The sequence below is a fragment of the Bombina bombina genome, chromosome 2 (assembly GCF_027579735.1).
Source record: "Bombina bombina isolate aBomBom1 chromosome 2, aBomBom1.pri, whole genome shotgun sequence".
Classification (NCBI taxonomy): Eukaryota; Metazoa; Chordata; class Amphibia; order Anura; family Bombinatoridae; genus Bombina; species Bombina bombina.
Genome location: NC_069500.1, coordinates 1389825925 through 1389851593, shown reverse-complemented (window position 1 = coordinate 1389851593; position 25669 = coordinate 1389825925). Strand labels below are relative to the sequence as shown.

At 40.3% G+C, this 25669-nt stretch overlaps 1 protein-coding gene across 1 annotated transcript in view; it reads right to left on the bottom strand.

The window, feature by feature from the left end:
- The window catches only part of ATRN (attractin), an 868210-nt gene that overhangs the window by 493805 nt on the left and 348736 nt on the right, over nt 1-25669 (bottom strand). The window contains exon 19 of the mRNA XM_053700335.1: nt 12042-12135. Within this exon, the coding sequence (XP_053556310.1) occupies nt 12042-12135 (94 nt within the window). The remainder of the gene's footprint in view (nt 1-12041; nt 12136-25669) is intronic.

The following is a 25669-nucleotide window of genomic DNA, read 5'->3' as shown; positions in this document are numbered from 1 at the left end:
CCCTCCACCTAAAATATTTTAGTTTGTTTTTCAATTGAGTTGTACAGTTTATAGGTCACATTAAAGGTGGAAAAAGTTCTAAAATGATTTATCTTTGTCTCATTTTTTTACATCACAGAAACCTGACATTTTAACAGGGGTGTGTGTATATTTACACACACATAATATACTAATTCTTTTATCTGTGCTGTTATTACACAGATTAATTAGCCTATGGCTAAGACTTCAGATTTTTGTTCAGGCCCGTAAGGCACTCTGACAGATATAACTTCTAAGTCTAGTCTCTTTCCCTCTCCTTTAAAAGAAAGAGTTTGTTTGACCATCTCCACGGTTTCAGGGGCCAAGGGTGCCTTCATACCGTAAGATAAGGAGAACAATTCTAAGGGACAAAGTTCGTATTTTCTGATAAAAGCCCAGCGTCAGAGGCCTCCGCTAAACCAGAGCAAAGCAAGAGTTCTTGGAAGCCGGCTTAGTTCTAGAATAGATCCAAGCAGAGCAAGAAGCACGCAGAGACTAAGCTATTTTCGATTGTGTAGGGGACAGTCTGTCACTCTTTCAGAGGCTTGGTTCAGGGACGTGTAGGATCCTTTGGTCCTGGAGGTCATAGCTCAGGGTTGCAAGATAGGTTTCAAATCTCACCCACTCGGGCAGATTCATCCTCTCAACCTTCTTCAAGACTAGGAAAGAGGGAAGCCTTTCTGGAGTGCGTAAGGGATCTGTCCTCCTTTGGAGTCATTGTCCCAGTGCCTATTATAGAGATAGGTTTGGGATACTATTCAAAAATTTTCATGGTCCCAAAGAAGGAGGGATCTTTCCGTACAGTTCTGGACCTAAAGTGCTTAAACAAATCTGTAAATGTCCCCTCGTCAAGATGGAGACAATAAGGTCCATCCTTCCCCTATAACCACTATAGCTCTGAAGGAGGCATTACTTCACCTTCCAATCCACAGGGAACACTTCCAGTTCCTCAGGTTTTCGTTCCTGGACCAGCACTTCCAGTTCATTGCACTTCCGTTTGGTCCAGCTACTGCTCCAAGAATTTTACAAAGATTCTAGGGGCTCTTCTAGCAGTCGCCAAAACAAGGGGTGTAGCAGAAGTTCCCTACTTGGACAACGTTCTGGTACAAGCACCATAGTTTTGTCTAGCGGAAGACCATTCGGAATCTCTCCTCTGGGGAAGATAAATAGAGAAAGGAGTTATCCTATTCCAAGCACCAGGGTGGAATTCCTGGGCACGATATTAGATTCTATAGACATGAGAATATTTCTAACCGACCAGAGAAGTTGCTAACTAGCTTCAATATGTCTTTCCCCCCAAACTTCCTTAAGGCCAGTTGTGGCTCAGTGTATAGAGGTGATTGGTCTCATGGTGTCCAGCATGGACATTGTTCACTTTGCCACCTCAGGCCGTTGCGACTGTGCATGCTGAGGCAATGAAACGGCGATCATTTGGATCGGTCTCAGAGAGAATCACTCTTGGTGGCTCTGTCCGGATTACCTGTCCCGAGGGAAATCCTTTTTAAGACCATCCTGGGTGACACTGACTACAGACGCAAGTCTGTCAGGATGGTGAGCTGTTTGGGGCGCCAAGAAGGAGCAGGGCCTGTGGACGCAGGAGGAGAGCTCGCTCCCGTTCAAAATTCTAGACCTTCGGGCAATATTCAATGCTCTGAAGGTTTGGCCCCTACTGGGTTCATCCCAATTTATCCGATTCCAATCAGACAATATAACCTTGGTGGCTTACATCAACCATCAGGGGGGAACGAGAAGCTTCCTGGCATTGAGGGAAGTATATCGGATTCTGGAATGGGCGGAGACCCACAACTGTTCAGCAATCCACATTCTAACAGGTGGGGAACGCCGGAGAAAGATCTCATGGCGTCCCGTCTCAATAAAAAGCTACCCAGATATGGGTCGAAGTCCAGGGGTCCTCAGGCGGAGCTAATAGATGTATAAGCGGTGCCTTGGAGGTTCAATCTAATTTCTCTTTTCCTTCCATTACCACTCCATTGAGTGGTGGCTCAAATCTTTCAGGAGCAGGCGTCAATGATACCGATTGCTCCATCATGGCCGTGAAGGATATGGTTCGCGGATCCAGTGGGGATGTAATCTCCTCCTTGGTGGTTACCTTGTCGCAGGGATCTGCTGGAACAAGGCCCCTTTATTCATCAAAATCTAGATTCTCTGAGGCTGACTGCGTGGAGATTGAATGCTTAGTCTTAGCCAAGAGAGGGTTTTCTGAGAGTATTATCGATACTCTCATTCAAGCTTGTAAGCCAGTTACTCGTCGCATCTTTCATAAGGTGTGGAGGATCTACTTATTCTGGTGTGAAGAGTGTGGTTTGTCTTTTGTTAAGGTTCTGACTAGGATTAGGCCGGTGTTTAGATCTAATGCTCCTCTGAGTTTAAATCTTGTTCTTAAAGTTTTGCAACGGGTGACCCTCCTTATCTGGTGTTCCATGCTGATATGGCTGTTCTACGAACTAAGTTGCGATTTGACACATCCTTAGGAAGAAATCCTAACATCAAGAAATTGTGGTTCCTTCCTTATGGCCTAATCCTTCATCGAAGGAACGTTTACTGCATAATCTGGATGTGGTTTGTGCCTTCAGGCTACAAAGGAATTTAGACAAACTTCTTCTCTGTTATCTAGGGGTCAGAGGGCCTCTTCGACTTCCTTATCTTTTTGGTTGAGGAGTATCATCTGATTAGCATATGAGTCAGCAAGTCTTAAACCTCCTCAGAGGATTACGGCTCATTCTACGAGAGCAGTGGCTTCCCCTCTTGAGCCTTCAAAAATGAGGCCACTATGGATCAGAATTGTGAGGCATGCTACATGGTCCTCTTTACATAATTCTTCCAAATTTTACAAGGTTGATGTTTTTGCTTCTGATGAAGCAGCCTTAAGGAGAAAGGTTTTGCAGGCTGTGGTGCCCTTAGATTAGGGGCCACCTCTCTTTTTTACCCTCCCGTTAGCATTCAGTGTCCTCTGTAGCTTGGGTATTGTTTCCCACAAGTAATGAATGCAGCTGTGGACTCCCTGTATTAAGAAGGAAAACAATTTATGACTTACCAGATAATTTCCTTTCCTTCAATACAGGGAGAATCCACAGCTCCCGTCTGTGTTCTAAGATGGGCGGCCCTAAATGTATTTTGTTTTCTTCTGTCACCTTTTTTACCCTGATAATTCTCCTACTGTTTCCTTGTTCCCTCGGCAAAATGACTGGGGGATGAGGGAAGTGGGGAGGTATTTAAGCCTTTGGCTGGGGTGTCTTTGTCTCCTCCTGGTGGCAAGGTTCTGTATTCCAACAATGAATGAATGCAGCTGTGGACTCTCCCTGTATCAAAAGGAATGAAATTATCTGGTAAGTCATAATTTATGCTATCACAACTAATATTCTTGGATCCCAACACTTTTTTCTCTGACATGGTGGCTAGACCGCCAATTTCTTCAAGGGGCCTGCTCTGTTCGCCCCCCCTACCTGGTCTGTGATTACAACAGATGCAAGTCTTACAGGTTGGGGAGCAGTATGGGGGTCCCGGACTGCACAGGGAGTTTGGAATCTTCAGGAAACAAAGATTCCAATCAATATCTTAGAACTCTGTGCTCTCTTCAAGCTTTGCCTCTTTTGAAGAACGAGCCTAACCTTCGTTTTAAACCAGACAATATCATAACAGTGGCATATGTTAATCATCAAGGGGGAACTCAAAGTTACCTAGCCATGAAGGATGTATCCAGGATACTTTCTTGGACAGAAACCAATTCCTGTCATCACTACGATTCACATCCCAGGTGTGGACAACTGGGAGGCAGATTATCTCAGCCGGGGGAATGGTCTCTTCATCAGGATGTATTCTTACAGATTGTTTAGATCTGGGGTCTTCTTCAAATAGATCTCATGGCTTCTCGTCTGAACAAGAAACTTCCCAGTTACCTAGCAAGGTCAAAGGATCCTCAGGCAGTAATAACGGATGCTCTAGCAGTCCCTTGGTCATTCCAATATTGCTTATATATTTCCTCCACTAGTTCTACTACCCAGAGTTATTTCAAAAATCAAGACCGAACAATCATCTGTACTTTTGATAGCCCATGTGTGGCCTCTCAGGATCTGGTATGTAGATCTAGTTCGGATGTCCAGCTATCCGCCATGGAATCTTCCTCTAAGACCAGACCTACTGTCTCAAGGTCCCTTATTTCATCCAGGTATAAAATCTCTGAACTTAATGGAGTGGAGATTGAACGCCTCGTTTTCAGTCACAGAGGTTTTTCAGACTCTGTAATTAATACTATGATTCAAACAAGATAACCCGTTTCCAGGAAAATTTATTATAAAGTTTGGAAAAATTATATTTCCTGGTGTTCCTCTCATAATTTTTCTTGGCATGCATTTAGAATTCTTCAGTTTCTTCAAGATGGTTAAAGGGACACTGAACCCAAATATTTTCTTTTGTAATCCAGATAGAGCATGAAATCTTAAGCAACTTTCTAATTTACTCCTATTATCAATTTTTTTTTCATTCTCTTGGTATCTTTATTTGAAATGCTAGAATGTAAGTTTAGATGCCGGCCCATTTTTGGTGAACAACCTGGGTTGTCCTTGCCGATTGGTGGATAAATACATCCATCAATAAAAGAGTGCTTTCCATAGTTCTGAACCCAAAAAAAAAGCTAAGATGCCTTCTTTTTCAAATAAAGATAGCAAGAGAAAGGAGAAAAATTTATAATAGGAGTAAATTAGAAAATTGCTTAAAATTGCATGCTCTAAAATTTGGGTTCAGTATCCCTTTAAGATAAGGAATTATCTGCCAGTTCTTTGAAAGTACCCTGCCCTGTCATGTTTCACCGAATGATTGCTCATCTTCCAGACATTTTGTTTTGTTCAAGCCTTGTCTAGAATAAAGCCTGTAATTAAATCTCTCTCTCTCCTCCATGGAGTCTCAAACGAGTATTACAGTCTTTACAGGCTCCTGCTTTTGAGTGTTAAACTACTTTCTTGGAAAGTTTTGTTTCTTTTAGCTATCTCTTCTGCTAGTAGAGTTTCAGAATTATCCGCCATTTCTTGTGAAAAACCTTACTTGATTTTTCATCAAGACAAAAGCAGTTTTGCGAACTACTTTAAAATTCTTGCCATAGGTTGTTAATTGTAACAACATTAACATGGAAATTGTAGTTAATTGTTGTGTCCTAATCCTAAAAATGATGCAGAAAGATCTTTACATTCTTTGGATGTTGTCAAAGCTTTAAAATATGTTGCTGCCACTAAAGATTTCAGAAAGACTTCTAGTTTGTCATTTTTACTGGTTCACAGAAGGGTCAGAAAGCTTCTCCTATGTCTTCAGCCTCTTGGTTAAAACTTCTAATTCACAAAGCTTATTTGGAAGCAGGTCAGTCTTCCCCACATCTTGGGCTTTCAAGAACGAGGCTTCAGTTGATCAAATCTGCAAAGCAGCCACTTGGTCTTGTTTGCATACTTTTACCAAAATGAACTATTTTGATGTTTTTGCCTCTTCAGAAGCAGCTTTTGGTAGAAAGGTTCTTCAGGCAGTGGTCACTCGATTGTGTTGTCTATAAAAATTCTTCAGGTTTTTTTAATTATTAAAAGACTTTAATTTGGATATTTTTCAGCGAAAAAAAAGCTTTTTATATTTTATCCCTCCCTTTTTATTTTGTTACTCGTGGTCTTCCACATCTTGGGTATTATATCCCATATGTAACAAATCATGGACTCTCGCCACCTATATGAAAGAAAACAATTTATGTAAGAACTTACCTGATAAATTAATTTCTTTCATGGTGGCGAGAGTCCACGAGGTCCTCTCCCAATTATGGGTGGGTTTTTTTAACAGAGCACATTTTTTTTTTTTTTTCTTTTCCTGTTTCTTTTTTTATACCTCACTTCTTGGCTATAGGTTTACCTGAGATATGAGTAAGGTGGGTAGGGTATTTATAGGCTTTGAGGTTTGGGAAACTTTGCCTCCTCCTGGTAGGAATGCATCTCCTATATGTAACAAATAGTGGACTCTCGCCACTAAAAGAAAACAGAATTTATGTTTACCTGATAAATTACTTTCTCCAACGGTGTGTCCGGTCCACGGCGTCATCCTTACTTGTGGGATATTCTCTTCCCCAACAGGAAATGGCAAAGAGCCCAGCAAAGCTGGTCACATGATCCCTCCTAGGCTCCGCCTACCCCAGTCATTCGACCGACGTTAAGGAGGAATATTTGCATAGGAGAAACCATATGGTACCGTGGTGACTGTAGTTAAAGAAAATAAATTATCAGACCTGATTAAAAAAACCAGGGCGGGCCGTGGACCGGACACACCGTTGGAGAAAGTAATTTATCAGGTAAACATAAATTCTGTTTTCTCCAACATAGGTGTGTCCGGTCCACGGCGTCATCCTTACTTGTGGGAACCAATACCAAAGCTTTAGGACACGGATGAAGGGAGGGAGCAAAATCAGGTCACCTAAATGGAAGGCACCACGGCTTGCAAAACCTTTCTCCCAAAAATAGCCTCAGAAGAAGCAAAAGTATCAAACTTGTAAAATTTGGTAAAAGTGTGCAGTGAAGACCAAGTCGCTGCCCTACATATCTGATCAACAGAAGCCTCGTTCTTGAAGGCCCATGTGGAAGCCACAGCCCTAGTGGAATGAGCTGTGATTCTTTCGGGAGGCTGCCGTCCGGCAGTCTCGTAAGCCAATCTGATGATGCTTTTAATCCAAAAAGAGAGAAAGGTAGAAGTTGCTTTTTGACCTCTCCTTTTACCGGAATAAACAACAAACAAGGAAGATGTTTGTCTAAAATCCTTTGTAGCATCTAAATAGAATTTTAGAGCGCGAACAACATCCAAATTGTGCAACAAACGTTCCTTCTTTGAAACTGGTTTCGGACACAGAGAAGGTACGATAATCTCCTGGTTAATGTTTTTGTTAGAAACAACTTTTGGAAGAAAACCAGGTTTAGTACGTAAAACCACCATATCTGCATGGAACACCAGATAAGGAGGAGAACACTGCAGAGCAGATAATTCTGAAACTCTTCTAGCAGAAGAAATTGCAACTAAAAACAAAACTTTCCAAGATAATAACTTAATATCAACGGAATGCAAGGGTTCAAACGGAACCCCCTGAAGAACTGAAAGAACTAAATTGAGACTCCAAGGAGGAGTCAAAGGTTTGTAAACAGGCTTAATTCTAACCAGAGCCTGAACAAAGGCTTGAACATCTGGCACAGCGGCCAGCTTTTTGTGAAGTAACACAGACAAGGCAGAAATCTGTCCCTTCAGGGAACTTGCAGATAATCCTTTTTCCAATCCTTCTTGAAGGAAGGATAGAATCCTAGGAATCTTAACCTTGTCCCAAGGGAATCCTTTAGATTCACACCAACAGATATATTTTTTCCAAATTTTGTGGTAAATCTTTCTAGTTACAGGCTTTCTGGCCTGAACAAGAGTATCGATAACAGAATCTGAGAATCCTCGCTTCGATAAGATCAAGCGTTCAATCTCCAAGCAGTCAGCTGGAGTGAAACCAGATTCGGATGTTCGAACGGACCCTGAACAAGAAGGTCTCGTCTCAAAGGTAGCTTCCAAGGAGGAGCCGATGACATTCACCAGATCTGCGTACCAAGTCCTGCGTGGCCACGCAGGAGCTATCAAGATCACCGACGCCCTCTCCTGATTGATCCTGGCTACCAGCCTGGGGATGAGAGGAAACGGCGGGAACACATAAGCTAGTTTGAAGGTCCAAGGTGCTACTAGTGCATCCACTAGAGCCGCCTTGGGATCCCTGGATCTGGACCCGTAGCAAGGAAGTTTGAAGTTCTGACGAGAGGCCATCAGATCCATGTCTGGAATGCCCCACAGCTGAGTGACTTGGGCAAAGATTTCCGGATGGAGTTCCCACTCCCCCGGATGCAATGTCTGACGACTCAGAAAATCCGCTTCCCAATTTTCCACTCCTGGGATGTGGATAGCAGACAGGTGGCAGGAGTGAGACTCCGCCCATAGAATGATTTTGGTCACTTCTTCCATCGCCAGGGAACTCCTTGTTCCCCCCTGATGGTTGATGTACGCAACAGTTGTCATGTTGTCTGATTGAAACCGTATGAACTTGGCCCTCGCTAGCTGAGGCCAAGCCTTGAGAGCATTGAATATCGCTCTCAGTTCCAGAATATTTATCGGTAGAAGAGATTCTTCCCGAGACCAAAGACCCTGAGCTTTCAGGGATCCCCAGACCGCGCCCCAGCCCATCAGACTGGCGTCGGTCGTGACAATGACCCACTCTGGTCTGCGGAATGTCATCCCTCGTGACAGGTTGTCCAGGGACAGCCACCAACGGAGTGAGTCTCTGGTCCTCTGATTTACTTGTATCTTCGGAGACAAGTCTGTATAGTCCCCATTCCACTGACTGAGCATGCACAGTTGTAATGGTCTTAGATGAATGCGTGCAAAAGGAACTATGTCCATTGCCGCTACCATCAACCCGATCACTTCCATGCACTGAGCTATGGAAGGAAGAGTAACGGAATGGAGTATCCGACAAGAGTCTAGAAGTTTTGTTTTTCTGGCCTCTGTCAGAAAAATCCTCATTTCTAAGGAGTCTATTATTGTTCCCAAGAAGGGAACCCTTGTTGACGGAGATAGAGAACTCTTTTCCACGTTCACTTTCCATCCGTGAGATCTGAGAAAGGCCAGGACAATGTCCGTGTGAGCCTTTGCTTGAGGAAGGGACGACGCTTGAATCAGAATGTCGTCCAAGTAAGGTACTACAGCAATGCCCCTTGGTCTTAGCACAGCTAGAAGGGACCCTAGTACCTTTGTGAAAATCCTTGGAGCAGTGGCTAATCCGAAAGGAAGCGCCACGAACTGGTAATGTTTGTCCAGGAATGCGAACCTCAGGAACCGATGATGTTCCTTGTGGATAGGAATATGTAGATACGCATCCTTTAAATCCACCGTGGTCATGAATTGACCTTCCTGGATGGAAGGAAGAATAGTTCGAATGGTTTCCATCTTGAACGATGGAACCTTGAGAAACTTGTTTAAGATCTTGAGATCTAAGATTGGTCTGAACGTTCCCTCTTTTTTGGGAACTATAAACAGATTGGAGTAGAACCCCATCCCTTGTTCTCTTAATGGAACGGGATGAATCACTCCCATTTTTAACAGGTCTTCTACACAATGTAAGAATGCCTGTCTTTTTATGTGGTCTGAAGACAACTGAGACCTGTGGAACCTCCCCCTTGGGGGAAGTCCCTTGAATTCCAGAAGATAACCTTGGGAGACTATTTCTAGCGCCCAAGGATCCAGAACATCTCTTGCCCAAGCCTGAGCGAAGAGAGAGAGTCTGCCCCCCACCAGATCCGGTCCCGGATCGGGGGCCAACATTTCATGCTGTCTTGGTAGCAGTGGCAGGTTTCTTGGCCTGCTTTCCCTTGTTCCAGCCTTGCATTGGTCTCCAAGCTGGCTTGGCTTGAGAAGTATTACCCTCTTGCTTAGAGGACGTAGCACTTTGGGCTGGTCCGTTTCTACGAAAGGGACGAAAATTAGGTTTATTTTTTGCCTTGAAAGGCCGATCCTGAGGAAGGGCGTGGCCCTTACCCCCAGTGATATCCGAGATAATCTCTTTCAAGTCAGGGCCAAACAGCGTTTTCCCCTTGAAAGGAATGTTAAGTAGCTTGTTCTTGGAAGACGCATCAGCCGACCAAGATTTCAACCAAAGCGCTCTGCGCGCCACAATAGCAAACCCAGAATTCTTAGCCGCTAACCTAGCCAATTGCAAAGTGGCGTCTAGGGTGAAAGAATTAGCCAATTTGAGAGCATTGATTCTGTCCATAATCTCCTCATAAGGAGGAGAATCACTGTCGACCGCCTTTATCAGCTCATCGAACCAGAAACATGCGGCTGTAGCGACAGGGACAATGCATGAAATTGGTTGTAGAAGGTAACCCTGCTGAACAAACATCTTTTTAAGCAAACCTTCTAATTTTTTATCCATAGGATCTTTGAAAGCACAACTATCCTCTATGGGTATAGTGGTGCGTTTGTTTAAAGTGGAAACCGCTCCCTCGACCTTGGGGACTGTCTGCCATAAGTCCTTTCTGGGGTCGACCATAGGAAACAATTTTTTAAATATGGGGGGAGGGACGAAAGGAATACCGGGCCTTTCCCATTCTTTATTAACAATGTCCGCCACCCGCTTGGGTATAGGAAAAGCTTCTGGGAGCCCCGGCACCTCTAGGAACTTGTCCATTTTACATAGTTTCTCTGGGATGACCAACTTGTCACAATCATCCAGAGTGGATAATACCTCCTTAAGCAGAATGCGGAGATGTTCCAACTTAAATTTAAATACAATCACATCAGGTTCAGCTTGTTGAGAAATGTTCCCTGAATCAGTAATTTCTCCCTCAGACAAAACCTCCCTGGCCCCATCAGACTGAGTTAGGGGCCCTTCAGAAATATTAATATCAGCGTCGTCATGCTCTTCAGTTCTAAAACAGTGCCTGCCGATATTATTATATCAAAATACCCAGATAAAATGATTCCTCAAGGCTAAATATGTGTTAATAATCAATCGATTTAGCCCAAAAAAAGTCTACAGTCTTAATAAGCCCTTTTTGAAGCCCTTATTTACAATCGTAATAAACATGGCTTACCGGATCCCAGAGGGAAAATGACAGCTTCCAGCATTACATCGTCTTGTTAGAATGTGTCATACCTCAAGCAGCAAGAGACTGCTCACTGTTCCCCCAACTGAAGTTAATTGCTCTCAACAGTCCTGTGTGGAACAGCCATGGATTTTAGTGACGGTTGCTAAAATCATTTTCCTCATACAAACAGAAATCTTCATCTCTTTTCTGTTTCTGAGTAAATAGTACATACCAGCACTATTTCAAAATAACAAACTCTTGATTGAATAATAAAAACTACAGTTAAACACTAAAAAACTCTAAGCCATCTCCGTGGAGATGTTGCCTGTACAACGGCAAAGAGAATGACTGGGGTAGGCGGAGCCTAGGAGGGATCATGTGACCAGCTTTGCTGGGCTCTTTGCCATTTCCTGTTGGGGAAGAGAATATCCCACAAGTAAGGATGACGCCGTGGACCGGACACACCTATGTTGGAGAAATGACTTTATCAGGTAAGTTCTTACATAAATTATGTTTTTATCTTATGTTTGTGAGTAGAATAGTACGATATATTAAATTTTGGTGTTTGGCATATTACACAATTTTGGGCTTCTAGATTGGAGTAAGAATATATATTAATAGTTATCAAGAGACTCTCCAGTGCAAGTGGCCTACCCTTCCTCAACGTCACATTAAAGGTGTTTGAAGCAAAGAGTGTGGAGTCCTTTTTTTTACAGGCCGGTGAGGTAGCTCAGTTGGTAAATGCCCTGACTACATAAAAACCTGTTTAAAAGATTCAAGGTCGCAGGTTCAAATTCCGGCGGGGCCGACTCAGCACTTCATCCTTCCGAGGTCGATAAAATGAGAACCATTAAATTGCGTAACAACAACTATTACTATTCAGCTGCCGATTTGGTTAATTCCGAGAGCGAGTGTTGAAAACGTGCTTTGAGTCCCACTGGGAGAAAGGCGCTATATAAATACTAATTATTTTTTTTTTTTTTGTGATTGCTATAATATATATTCTCGTGCACCCCTAAATGACCCTTATTTTTGTAGTACATATGTATGTACAGTTTTTGGCTCCTAGTTTTTGAACAAATTTGTCAAGCCCTGCACTATACTATTTTTAGAAGTACCAGAGTATCCAGGTCAGCCATTCTTTGTAGCTCAGTAAATATTCTTCAATATTAGAGTTTAGAAACTCAGACTTGAGAAGCACGAATGTACGGTGAACAATGTACATTCAATTCCTGACGTAGCATTCTGTAGAAAGCGAAACTATCAGAATACATCAGGAGTGCTACTATGATAGGTCATCAGAACACATTCATCTGTATTTGTAAAGAACCCTGCCCACTAAAAACATCACATACAATTCACCACACATATGGGCGAACGTACAACTGACATTCTTCTCCTTTAATTCCTTTTGTGGTACAGAAACATTTTCCAGTATTGGTGTTGCACATAGACGCGTGTCCGTTGCATTTGCAAGCTGTTAGGAAAAAAGAAAAAAAAAATAATCTAAGAAATGATTAAAATGTTACAGATCTGCAACACATGAATAACCACATACTATACATTTATCTTTGATGAAGCAATTTTAATTAAAATTGGACACGTTTAAGGAAAACTTGCATTGTACGTCTACGCTACAACATACATTACATATTATTTATTATTATTATTATTTTCTTTCATGTAATTAGCAAGAGTCCATGAGCTAGTGACGTATGGGATATACATTCCTACCAGGAGGGGCAAAGTTTCCCAAACCTTAAAATGCCTATAAATACACCCCTCACCACACCCACAATTCAGTTTTACAAACTTTGCCTCCGATGGAGGTGGTGAAGTAAGTTTGTGCTAGATTCTACGTTGATATGCGCTCCGCAGCAAGTTGGAGCCCGGTTTTCCTCTCAGCGTGCAGTGAATGTCAGAGGGATGTGAGGAGAGTATTGCCTATTTGAATGCAGTGATCTCCTTCTACGGGGTCTATTTCATAGGTTCTCTGTTATCGGTCGTAGAGATTCATCTCTTACCTCCCTTTTCAGATCGACGATATACTCTTATATATACCATTACCTCTGCTGATTCTCGTTTCAGTACTGGTTTGGCTTTCTACAAACATGTAGATGAGTGTCCTGGGGTAAGTAAATCTTATTTTCTGTGACACTCTAAGCTATGGTTGGGCACTTTGTTTATAAAGTTCTAAATATATGTATTCAAACATTTATTTGCCTTGACTCAGAATGTTCAACTTTCCTTATTTTTCAGACAGTCAGTTTCATATTTGGGATAATGCATTTGAATTAATCATTTTTTCTTACCTTCAAAAATTTGACTCTTTTTTTCCTGTGGGCTGTTAGGCTCGCGGGGGCTGAAAATGCTTCATTTTATTGCGTCATTCTTGGCGCGGACTTTTTTGGCGCAAAAATTCTTTTCCGTTTCCGGCGTCATACGTGTCGCCGGAAGTTGCGTCATTTTTTTGACGTTATTTTGCGCCAAAAATGTTGGCGTTCCGGATGTGGCGTCATTTTTGGCGCCAAAATCATTTAGGCGCCAAATAATGTGGGCGTCTTGTTTGGCGCTAAAAAAATATGGGCGTCGCTTTTGTCTCCACATTATTTAAGTCTCATTATTTATTGCTTCTGGTTGCTAGAAGCTTGTTCACTGGCATTTTTTTCCCATTCCTGAAACTGTCATTTAAGGATTTTGTTCAATTTGCTTTATATGTTGTTTTTTCTATTACATATTGCAAGATGTTCCACGTTGCAACTGAGTCAGAAGATACTTCAGGAAAATCACTGCCGGGGCTGGAGCTACCAAGCTAAGTGTATCTGCTATAAATTTTTGGTATCTGTTTCTCCAGCTGTTGTTTGTATTGCATGTCATGACAAACTTATTAATGCAGATAAAATTTCCTTTAGTACTGTTATATTACCTGTTGCTGTTCCGTCAACATCTAATTTTCAGAGTGTTCCTGATAAACATAAGAGATTTTATTTTTTTAAATCCATTTAGAAGGCTATGTCTGTTATTTCTCCTTCTAGTTTACATAAAAGTCTTTTAAAACTTCTCTTTTTTTCAGATGAATTTTTAAATGAACATCATCATTCTGATACTGATAATGGTTCTTCTGGTTCAGAGGTTTCTGTCTCAGAGGTTGATGCTGATAAAACTTTGTATTTGTTCAAGATGGAATTTATTCGTTCTTTATTTTAAAGAAGTATTAATTGCTTTAGATATAGAGGATTCTGGTCCTCTTGATACTGAATCCAAACGTTTAAATAGGGTTTTTAAATCTCCTGTAGTTATTCCAGAAGTGTTTAATCTCCCTGATGTTTTTTCTGAAGTAATTTCCAGGGAATGGAATAATTTGGGTAATTCTTTTACTCCTTCTAAACGTTTAAGCAATTATATCCTGTGCCATCTGACAGATTAGAGTTTTTTGGGACAAAATCCCTAAGGTTTGGGGCTGTCTCTATTCCTGCTAAAATGTACTACTATTCCTACGGCAGATAGTACTAAATTTAAGGATCCTTTAGATAAGAAAATTGAATCCTTTCTAAGAAAAGTTTACTTATGTTCAGGTAATCTTCTTAGACCTGCTATATTTTTACCGGATGTTGCTGCAGCTTCAACTTTTTGGTTAGAAGTTTTAGCACAACAAGTAACAGATCATAATTTTATAGCATTATTATTATTCTATAACATGCTAATAATTTTATTGGTGATACCATCTTTTGATATCATTAGAGTTGATGTCAGGTATAAGTCTCTAGCTATTTTAGCTAGAAAAGCTTTATGGATTAAACTTGGAATGCGGATATGTCTTCTAAGTCAACTTTGTTTTCCCTTTCTGTCCAGGGTAATATTCATTTTTTCGTTCTTTTTTTCATAATATGGAACAAAAGCCTGATCCTTCATCCTCAGGAGCGGTATCAGTTTGGAAACTATTTCCAGTTTGGAATATATCCAAGCCTTATATAAACCTATAGTCAGCTCCTAAGTACCCATGAAGGTGCGGCCCTTTTTCCAGTTCAGCTGGTATGGGGCAGATTACGTTTTCTTCAAAGGAATTTGGATCAATTCCGTTCTCAATCTCTGGTTTCAGAACATTGTTTCAGAAAGGTACAGAATTGGCTTCAAGTTAAGGCCTCCTGCTAAGAGATTTTTTTTTTTTTTTTCTTTCCTGTGTCCCAGTTAACACAGCAAGGCTCAGCATTTCTGAAATGTGTTTCAGATCTAGAGTTGGCTGGAGTAATTATGCCAGTTCCAGTTCTGGAACAGGGACTAGGGTTTTATTTTATCTCTTCATTGTACCAAAGAAGGTCAATTCCTTCAGACCAGTTCCGGATCTATCAATATTGAATCGTTATGTAAGGATACCAACATTCAAGATGGTTACTGTAGGACTATTCTGCCTTTTGTTTAGCAAGGGCATTATATGTCTACAATAGATTTACAGGATGTGTATCTGCATATTCCGATTCATCCAGATCATTTTTAGTGTCTGAGATTCTCTTTTTAGACAAGCATTACCAGTTTTGTGGCTCTACCGTTTGGCCTAGCCTCAGTTCCAAGAATTTTTTTCAAAGATTCTCGGTGCCCTTCTTTCTGTATTCAGAGAACGGGGTTTTGGTATTTCCTTATTTGGACGATTATCTTGGTATTTGCTCAGTCTTCTCATTCGAAGAATCTCATGCGAATCGATTTGTGTTGTTTCTTCAAGATCATGGTTGGAGGATCAATTTACCAAAAAGTTCATTGATTCCTCAGTCAAGGGTAACCTTTCTGGGTTTCCAGATAGATTCAGTGTCCATGACTCTGTCTTTAACAGACAAAAGACGTCTAAGATTGATTTCAGCTTGTCGAAACCTTCAGTCACAATCATTCCCTTCGGTAACCTTATGCATGGAAATTCTAGGTCTTATGACTGCTGCATCGGACGCGATCCCCTTTGCTTTGTTTTCACAATCGACCTCTTCAGCTCTGTATGCTGAATCAATGGTGCAAGGATTACACAAAGATATCTCAATTTATATCTTTCAAACCGATTGTTCGACACTCTCTAACGTGGTGGACAGATCACCATCGTTTAATTCAGGGGGCTTCTTTTTGTGCTTCCGACCTGGACTGTAATTTCAACAGATACAAGTCTCACAGGTTGGGGAGCTGTGTGGGGATCTCTGACGGCACAAGGAGTTTGGGAATCTCAGGAGGTGAGATTACCGATCAATATTTTGGAACTCCGTGCAATTTTCAGAGCTCTTCAGTTTGGCCTCTTCTGTAGAGAGAATCGTTCATTTGTTTTCAGACAGACAATGTCACAACTGTGGCATACATCAATCATCAAGGAGGGACTCACAGTCCTCTGGCTATGAAAGAAGTATCTCGATTTTTTTTGGTTTGGGCGGAATCCAGCTCCTGTCTAATCTCTGCGGTTTATATCCCAGGTGTAGACAATTGGGAAGCGGATTATCTCAGCCGCCAAATGTTCCATCCGGGCGAATGGTCTCTTCACCCAGAGGTATTTCTTCAGATTGTTCAAATGTGGGAACTTCCAGAAATAGATCTGATGGCGTCTCATCTCAACAAGAAACTTCCCAGATATCTGTCCAGATCCCGGGATCCTCAGGCGGAGGCAGTGGATGCATTATCACTTCCTTGGAAGTATCATCCTGCCTATATCTTTCCGCCTCTAGTTCTTCTTCCAAGAGTAATCTCCAAGATTCTGAAGGAATGCTCGTTTGTTCTGCTGGTAGCTCCGGCATGGCCTCACAGGTTTGGTATGCGGATCTTGTCCGGATGGCCTCTTGCCAACCATGGACTCTTCCGTTAGACCAGACTTTATGTCGCAAGGTCCTTTTTTCCATCAGGATCTGAAATCCTTAAATTTTTAGGTATGGAGATTGAACGCTTGATTCTTGGTCAAAGAGGTTTCTCTGACTCTGTGATTAATACTATGTTACAGGCTCGTAAATCTGTATCTAGAGAGATATATTATAGAGTCTGGAAGACTTATATTTTTTGGTGTCTTTCTCATCATTTTTCTTGGCATTCTTTTAGAATGCCGAGAATTTTTTTCAGTTTCTTCAGGATGGTTTAGATAAGGGTTTGTCTGCAAGTTCCTTGAAAGGACAAATCTCTGCTCTTTCTGTTCTTTTTCACAGAAAGATTGCTATTCTTCCTGATATTCATTGTTTTGTACAAGCTTTGGTTCGTATAAAACCTGTCATTAAGTCAATTTCTCCTCCTTGGAGCTTGATTTTGGTTCTGGGAGCTCTTCAAGCTCCTCCCTTTGAACCTATGCATTCATTGGTCATTAAATTACTTTCTTGGAAAGTTTTGTTCCTTTTGGCCATCTCTTCTGCCAGAAGAGTTTCTGAATTATCTGCTCTTTTGTGAGTCTCCTTTTCTGATTTTTCATCAGGATAAGGCGGTGTTGCGAACTTCTTTTGAATTTTTACCTAAAGTTGTGATTTCCAACAACATTAGTAGAGAAATTGTGGTTCCTTCATTATGTCCTAATCTTAAGAATTCTAAGGAGAAAGCATTGCATTCTTTGGATGTTGTTAGAGCTTTGAAATATTATGTTGACGCTACTAAGTCTTTCCGAAAGACTTCTAGTCTATTTGTTATCTTTTCCGGTTCTAGAAAAGGCCAGAAAGCTTCTGCCATTTCTTTGGCATCTTGGTTGAAATCTTTAATTCATCTTGCCTATGTTGAGTCGGGTAAAACTCCGCCTCAGAGGATTACAGCTCATTCTACCAGGTCAGTTTCTACTTCCTGGGCGTTTAGGAATGAAGCTTCGGTTGATCAGATTTGCAAAGCAGCAACTTGGTCCTCTTTGCATACTTTTTCAATTCTACCATTTTGATGTATTTTCTTCTTCTGAAGCAATTTTTGGTAGAAAAGTACTTCAGGCAGCGGTTTCAGTCTGAATCTTCTGCTTATGTTTTTTATTAAACTTTATTTTGGGTGTGGATTATTTTCATCAGGAATTGGCTGTCTTTATTTTATCCCTCCCTCTCTAGTGACTCTTGTGTGGAAAGATCCACATCTTGGGTAATCATTATCCCATACGTCACTAGCTCATGGACTCTTGCTAATTACATGAAAGAAAACATAATTTATGTAAGAACTTACCTGATAAATTAATTTCTTTCATATTAGCAAGAGTCCATGAGGCCCACCCTTTTTGTGGTGGTTATGATTTTTTTGTATAAAGCACAATTATTCCAATTCCTTATTTTATATGCTTTCGCACTTTTTATCACCCCACTTCTTGGCTATTCGTTAAACTGAATTGTGGGTGTGGTGAGGGGTGTATTTATAGGCATTTTAAGGTTTGGGAAACTTTGCCCCTCCTGGTAGGAATGTATATCCCATACGTCACTAGCTCATGGACTCTTGCTAATATGAAAGAAATGAATTTATCAGGTAAGTTCTTACATAAATTATGTTATTATTATTATTAAAGTGACAGTCAAGTTCAAAAAACACTTTTATGATTTAAATAGGACATGTAATTTTAAACAACTTTCCAGTTTACTTTTATCACTAATGTTGCTTTGTTCTCTTGGTATTCTTGGTTGAAAGCTAAACCTAGGAGGTTCATATGCTAATTTCTTAGACCTTGAAGACTGTCTCTAATCTAAATGCATTTTGACCACTAGGGGGCATTAGTTCATGTGTTTCATATAGATAACATTGAGCTCATGCACGTGAAGTTACCCTGGAGTGAGCACTGATTGGCTAAAATACAAGTCTGTCAAAAGAACTGAAATAAGGGGCAGTCTGCAGAGGCTTAGATACAAGGTAATCACAGAGATAAAAAGTGTATTTCTAGAACAGTGTTGGTTATGCAAAATTGGGGAATGGGTAATAAAGGGATTATCTTTCTTTTTAAACAATAATTCTGGAGTTGACTGTACCTTTAATACATTTTTAAGTCAAGATAATTCTAAAGAAAATTGTGCCATAAAGCAAGAGGAGTACAAGTAATTTTGTCAACTGATCCTTTATACATTTATAGAATCATTTTGCTTAGATTGCTTGAGACTTCAAGACTAAAATCTCTCAAAATTAGAAGCTAAAAACATTGTCACAAGTCAGAAAAAAGATTATGTATACAACTACAGGTTAAGAAAAATCTTAGTACAGAGAAGTTAAATGATTTTGTCAAGCCCTAACTTAGAGACATTAAACCCAAAAAAATTCTATCATGATTCAGACAGAGAATGCAATTTTAAACATTCCAATTTACGTCTATTATCTAATTTGCTTCATTTTTTAGATGTCCTTTGTTGAAGAAATAGCAATGCACAAAGGTGAGCCAAACATGAGGCATCTGTGTGAAACCACCAATCAACAGCTAATGAGCCTATGTAGATATGCTTTTCAGCAAAGGATATCAAAAGAATAAAGCAAATTAGAAAGTTGTTTAAAATTGCTTGCTTTTTCTAAATCATGAAAAAAAATGTGGGTTTAATGTCCCTTTAACTATAAATGTTATGTGCATAGATAATGTATAACGGACTGCATGGATAGCATTTGAATAGAATTTAAAGGAACAGTCTAGTCCAAAACAAACTTTTTGATTCAGATAGGACATGCCATTTTAAACAACTTTCCAATTCACTTTCATCACCAATTTTGCTTTCTTCTCTTGGTATTCTTAGTTGACAGCTAAACCTAGGTAGGATCATATGGTAATTTCTTAGACCTTGAAGGTCGCCTCTTATCTAAATGTGTTGACCGTATTTCACCACTAGAGGGCGTTAGTCCATGTGTGTCATATAGATAACATTGAGCTCACGCACGTGAAGTTACCTAGCAGTCAGCCCTAATTGGCTAAAATGCAAGTCTGTCAAAAGAACTGAAATAAGGGGGCAGTTTGTTGAGGCTTAGATACAAGGTAATTACAGACGTAAAAAGTTTATTAAAGGGACACTGAACCCAAATGTTTTCTTTCGTGATTCAGATAGAGCATGAAATTTTAAGCAACTTTCTAAAAATAGCAATAGAACGAAGAAAAAAAATAGGAGTAAATTAAAAAGTTGCATGCTCTATCTGAATCTGAATTATTAAAACTGTTGGTTATGCAAAACTGGGGAATGGGTAATAAAGGGATTATCTTTTAAAACAAATATTCTGGCGTAGACTGTCCCTTTAAGCAGTACAGAAACACTAATAAGCAAATCAAAACTAGAGAGTGTGAATTGAGGGTTCAAACTTTTCAGGCCTTTTTCATATAAGAAATCCCTTCACCTCAAATACACCTTTATATTCTGGACAAGGTTTTTGACCTACTCTAAGACTACTCCCCTATAGCCTTTGAATGGCATATGATAGACCATTGTTTCTCAAACGCAGTCCTCAAGTACCCCCAACAGGCCAGGTTTTCATTATAGCTGAACCAGTGCACAAGTGAAGAAATCAGATAAAGGTTAGTAACCATGGTAACTGATCACTTCAACTGTGCACTGGTTCAGCTGTAATGAAAACCTGGTCTGTTGGGTGTAATTGAGGACCGTTGTTGAGAAACCCTGTGATAGACCTCTCCCTATTGAATTGGAAAACCAAACTAGTTTCCTCCTTCTGACCCCCTCAAGCTGAAGATGGCTGATTTTGGACAAAAATATAATTCTCTGATTATTTTATTTAATTGGCAGCATAGCACAAATTGGGGTTGTGGTTTCTAGAGTTGCCCTGTATTCGTTGGACTGTTTTGTTGTAAACTATATGTGTATATTAACCTGTAAACATTCAACTTATTACAACATATGTATTGGTTCCTATTAAACTCTCTGCAAAAATTATGTATGGACCGGTTAGCGTTTAATAACTTGTATTGGTTTATCATGGAATTATATTTAGTTAGTATAAAATAAAAAAATCCATCACACTAATACTCACAAAACTAAGACCACTAAATGTTAAGTTTGTTATATTCACAAAACTACAAATACATACAGCAAAACAGGGACAGGGCAAAAGAAAAGGAAGGCAATCTGTTCTATATTCATCACCTTGTATATTGCAGTTTATATCATTATCCCCATCAGCTGATTTGTGAACAAGTATTTTACTAGTGACAGAGGGTTGGAGAAAGACTGCTTGATGCAATAACTTGTCCAAGGAGAATGCCCAGCAGGAAACATAAGACAATGAAAGATCTAGGTAGGTGCAAGAGCTCATGGTGGGAGAATGCCCAACTGGTTAATGTAAACGACTGAGAAAACCTGGTGTGTGCAAGAGCCATGAGTGTGTGCATAGGCATGTGAAACATCTGGTGTGTGCAAGAGCCATGCTAGTGTGCATAGGCATGTGAAACATCTGGTGTGTGCAAGAGCCATGCTAGTGTGCATAGGCATGTGAAACATCTGGTGTGTGCAAGAGCCATGCTAGTGTGCATAGGCATGTGAAACATCTGGTGTGTGCAAGAGCCATGCTAGTGTGCATAGGCATGAGAAACATCTGGTGTGTGCAAGAGCCATGCTAGTATGCATAGGCATGTGAAACATCTGGTGTGTGCAAGAGCCATGCTTGTGTGCATAGGCATGAGAAACATCTGGTGTGTGCAAGATCCATGCTAGTGTGCATAGGCATGTGAAACATCTGGTGTGTGCAAGAGCCATGCTAGTGTGCATAGGCATGAGAAACATCTGGTGTGTGCAAGAGCCATGCTTGTGTGCATTGGCATGAGAAACATATGGTGTGTGCAAGAGCCATGCTTGTGTGCATAGGCATGAGAAACATCTGGTGTGTGCAAGAGCCATGCTAGTGTGCATAGGCATGAGAAACATCTGGTGTGTGCAAGAGCCATGCTAGTGTGCATAGGAATGTGAAACATCTGGTGTGTGCAAGAGCCATGCTTGTGTGCATAGGCATGAGAAACATCTGGTGTGTGCAAGAGCCATGCTTGTGTGCATAGGCATGAGAAACATCTGGTGTGTGCAAGAGCCATGCTAGTGTGCATAGGCATGTGAAACATCTGGTGTGTGCAAGAGCCATGCTAGTGTGCATAGGCATGTGAAACATCTGGTGTGTGCAAGAGCCATGCTAGTGTGCATAGGCATGTGAAACATCGATGCACAGAAGGGCGGGAGCAAGAGAGCTGGACATAAGAGCACCTGATGGAGACCACCTATGTTTACAAAAGTCACCCATTCTGTGTTATCAAAATATTTTAATGCTAATGACCGTTCAAAGACTTCCCATTTTTCATCTTTCAACAATACCAATACAAATTAGTTTTACCTAAATACGGCTAATTCTCTAACAATACCAATACAAATTAATTTTACCTAAATACGGCTAATTCTCTAACAATACCAATACAAATTAATTTTACCTAAATACGGCTAATTCTCTAACAATACCAATACAAATTAGTTTTACCTAAATACGGCTAATTCTCTAACAATACCAATACAAATTAGTTTTACTTAAATACGGCTAATTCTCTAACAATACCAATACAAATTAGTTTTACCTAAATACGGCTAATTCTCTAACAATACCAATACAAATTAATTTTACCTAACTACGGCTAATTCTCTAACAATACCAATACAAATTAGTTTTACCTAAATACGGCTAATTCTCTAACAATACCAATACAAATTAATTTTACCTAACTACGGCTAATTCTCTAACAATACCAATACAAATTAATTTTACCTAAATACTGCTAACAATACGTATAAAATGACTTACTTTATGAAATGGCTCAGTCAAATGAATGGATGGATAGTCCTACCTGAAATGTCTACAGCAGTCTATTGTAGCAGTGTTTACAGCAATGTTATACATAGTTACAAACACTGCTGCCAGATGGCTTAAGACACATTCACGCTCCTGAGCCCACCTACGATTACTCTTTACAAATGATATCAAGGGAACTAAGTACAATTAATAGAAGCAAATTGGAAAATTGTTTAAATGTTGTGCTTTTTACAATTAATGTAAGTTTAATCATTTGATTGCTTAGTATAAACCCTAATTATAGGCCATAAATAACTGGCACTATAGACCAGTGACTGATGCATACAATATTCTGTGAGATAATCCCTGCTCTTCTTTTGATGAAAAACATAATTTATGTAAGAACTTACCTGATAAATTCATTTCTTTCATATTAACAAGAGTCCATGAGCTAGTGACGTATGGGATATACATTCCTACCAGGAGGGGCAAAGTTTCCCAAACCTTAAAATGCCTATAAATACACCCCTCACCACACCCACAAATCAGTTTAACGAATAGCCAAGAAGTGGGGTGATAAGAAAAAAAGTGCGAAGCATATAAAATAAGGAATTGGAATAATTGTGCTTTATACAAAAAAATCATAACCACCCCAAAAAAAGGGTGGGCCTCATGGACTCTTGTTAATATGAAAGAAATGAATTTATCAGGTAAGTTCTTACATAAATTATGTTTTCTTTCATGTAATTAACAAGAGTCCATGAGCTAGTGACGTATGGGATAATGACTACCCAAGATGTGGATCTTTCCACACAAGAGTCACTAGAGAGGGAGGGATAAAATAAAGACAGCCAATTCCTGCTGAAAATAATCCACACCCAAAATAAAGTTTAATGAAAAACCTAAGCAGAAGATTCAAACTGAAACCGCTGCCTGAAGAACTTTTCTACCAAAAATTGCTTCAGAAGAAGAAAATACATCAAAATGGTAGAATTTAGTAAAAGTATGCAAAGAGGACCAAGTTGCTGCTTTGCAGATCTGGTCAACCGAAGCTTCATTCCTAAATGCCCAGGAAGTAGATACTGACCTAGTAGAATGAGCTGTAATTCTCTGAGGCGGAATTTTACCCGACTCAACATAGGCAAGATGAATTAAAGATTTCAACCAAGATGCCAAAGAAATGGCAGAAGCTTTCTGGCCTTTCCTAGAACCGGAAAAGATAACAAATAGACTAGAAGTCTTACAGAAAGATTTCGTAGCTTCAACATAATATTTCAAAGCTCTAACAACATCCAAAGAATGCAACGATTTCTCCTTAGAATTCTTAGGATTAGGACATAATGAAGGAACCACAATTTCTCTACTAATGTTGTTGGAATTCACAACTTTAGGTAAAAATTCAAAAGAAGTTCGCAACACCGCCTTATCCTGATGAAAAATCAGAAAAGGAGACTCACATGAAAGAGCAGATAATTCAGAAACTCTTCTAGCAGAAGAGATGGCCAAAAGGAACAAAACTTTCCAAGAAAGTAATTTAATGTCCAATGAATGCATAGGTTCAAACGGAGGAGCTTGAAGAGCTCCCAGAACCAAATTCAAACTCCAAGGAGGAAAAATTGACTTAATGACAGGTTTTATACGAACCAAAGCTTGTACAAAACAATGAATATCAGGAAGAATAGCAATCTTTCTGTGAAAAAGAACAGAAAGAGCAGAGATTTGTCCTTTCAAAGAACTTGCGGACAAACCCTTATCCAAACCATCCTGAAGAAAATGAAAAATTCTCGGTATTCTGAAAGAATGCCAAGAAAAATGATGAGAAAGACACCAAGAAATATAAGTCTTCCAGACTCTATAATATATCTCTCTGGATATAGATGTACGAGCCTGTAACATAGTATTAATCACAGAGTCAGAGAAACCTCTTTGACCAAGAATCAAGCGTTCAATCTCCATACCTTTAAATTTAAGGATTTCAGATCCTGATGGAAAAAAGGACCTTGAGACAAAAGGTCTGGTCTTAACGGAAGAGTCCACGGTTGGCAAGAGGCCATCCGGACAAGATCCGCATACCAAAACCTGTGAGGCCATGCCGGAGCTACCAGCAGAACAAACGAGCATTCCTTCAGAATCTTGGAGATTACTCTTGGAAGAAGAACTAGAGGCGGAAAGATATAGGCAGGATGATACTTCCAAGGAAGTGAAAATGCATCCACTGCCTCCGCCTGAGGATCCCGGGATCTGGACAGATACCTGGGAAGTTTCTTGTTTAGATGAGAAGCCATCAGAACTATTTCTGGAAGTTCCCACATTTGAACAATCTGAAGAAATACCTCTGGGTGAAGAGACCATTCGCCCGGATGCAACGTTTGGCGACTGAGATAATCCGCTTTCCAATTGTCCATACCTGGGATATAAACCGCAGAGATTAGACAGGAGCTGGATTCCGCCCAAACCAAAATTCGAGATACTTCTTTCATAGCCAGAGGACTGTGAGTCCCTCCTTGATGATTGATGTATGCCACAGTTGTGACAATGTCTTATCTGAAAACAATGAACAACTCTCTCTTCAGAAGAGGCCAAGACTGAAAAGCTCTGAAAATTGCACGGGGTTCCAAAATATTGATCGGAAATCTCACCTCCTGAGATTCCCAAACCCCTTGTGCCGTCAGATACCCCCACACAGCTCCCCAACCTGTAAGACTCGTATCTGTTGAGATTATAGTCCAGGTCGGAAGAACAAAGAAGCCCCCTGAGCTAAACGATGGTGATCTGTCCACCATGTCAGAGAGTGTCGTAAAATCGGTTTAAAGATATTAATTGAGTTATCTTTGAGTAATCCCTGCACCATTGGTTCAGCATACAGAGCTGAAGAGGTCGCATGTGAAAACGAGCAAAGGAGATCGCATCTGATGCGGCAGTCCTAAGATCCAACATTTCCATGCATAAGGCTACCAAAGGGAATGATTGTGACTGAAGGTTTTGACAAGCTGATATCAATGTTAAACTTCTCTTGTCTGACAAGGACAGAGTCATAGACACTGAATTTATCTAGAAACCTAAAAAGGTTACCCTTGTCTGAGGAATCAATAAACTGATTGGTAAATTGATCCTCCAACCATGAACTTGAAGAAACAACACAAGTCGATTCGTATGAGATTCTTCGAAAATGAGAAGACTGAGCAAGTACCAAGATATCGTCCAAATAAGGAAATACCAAAACCCTATTCTCTGATTACAGAAAGAAGGGCACCGAGAACCTTTGAAAAAAATTCTTGGAACTGAGGCTAGACCAAATAGTAGAGCCACAAAAC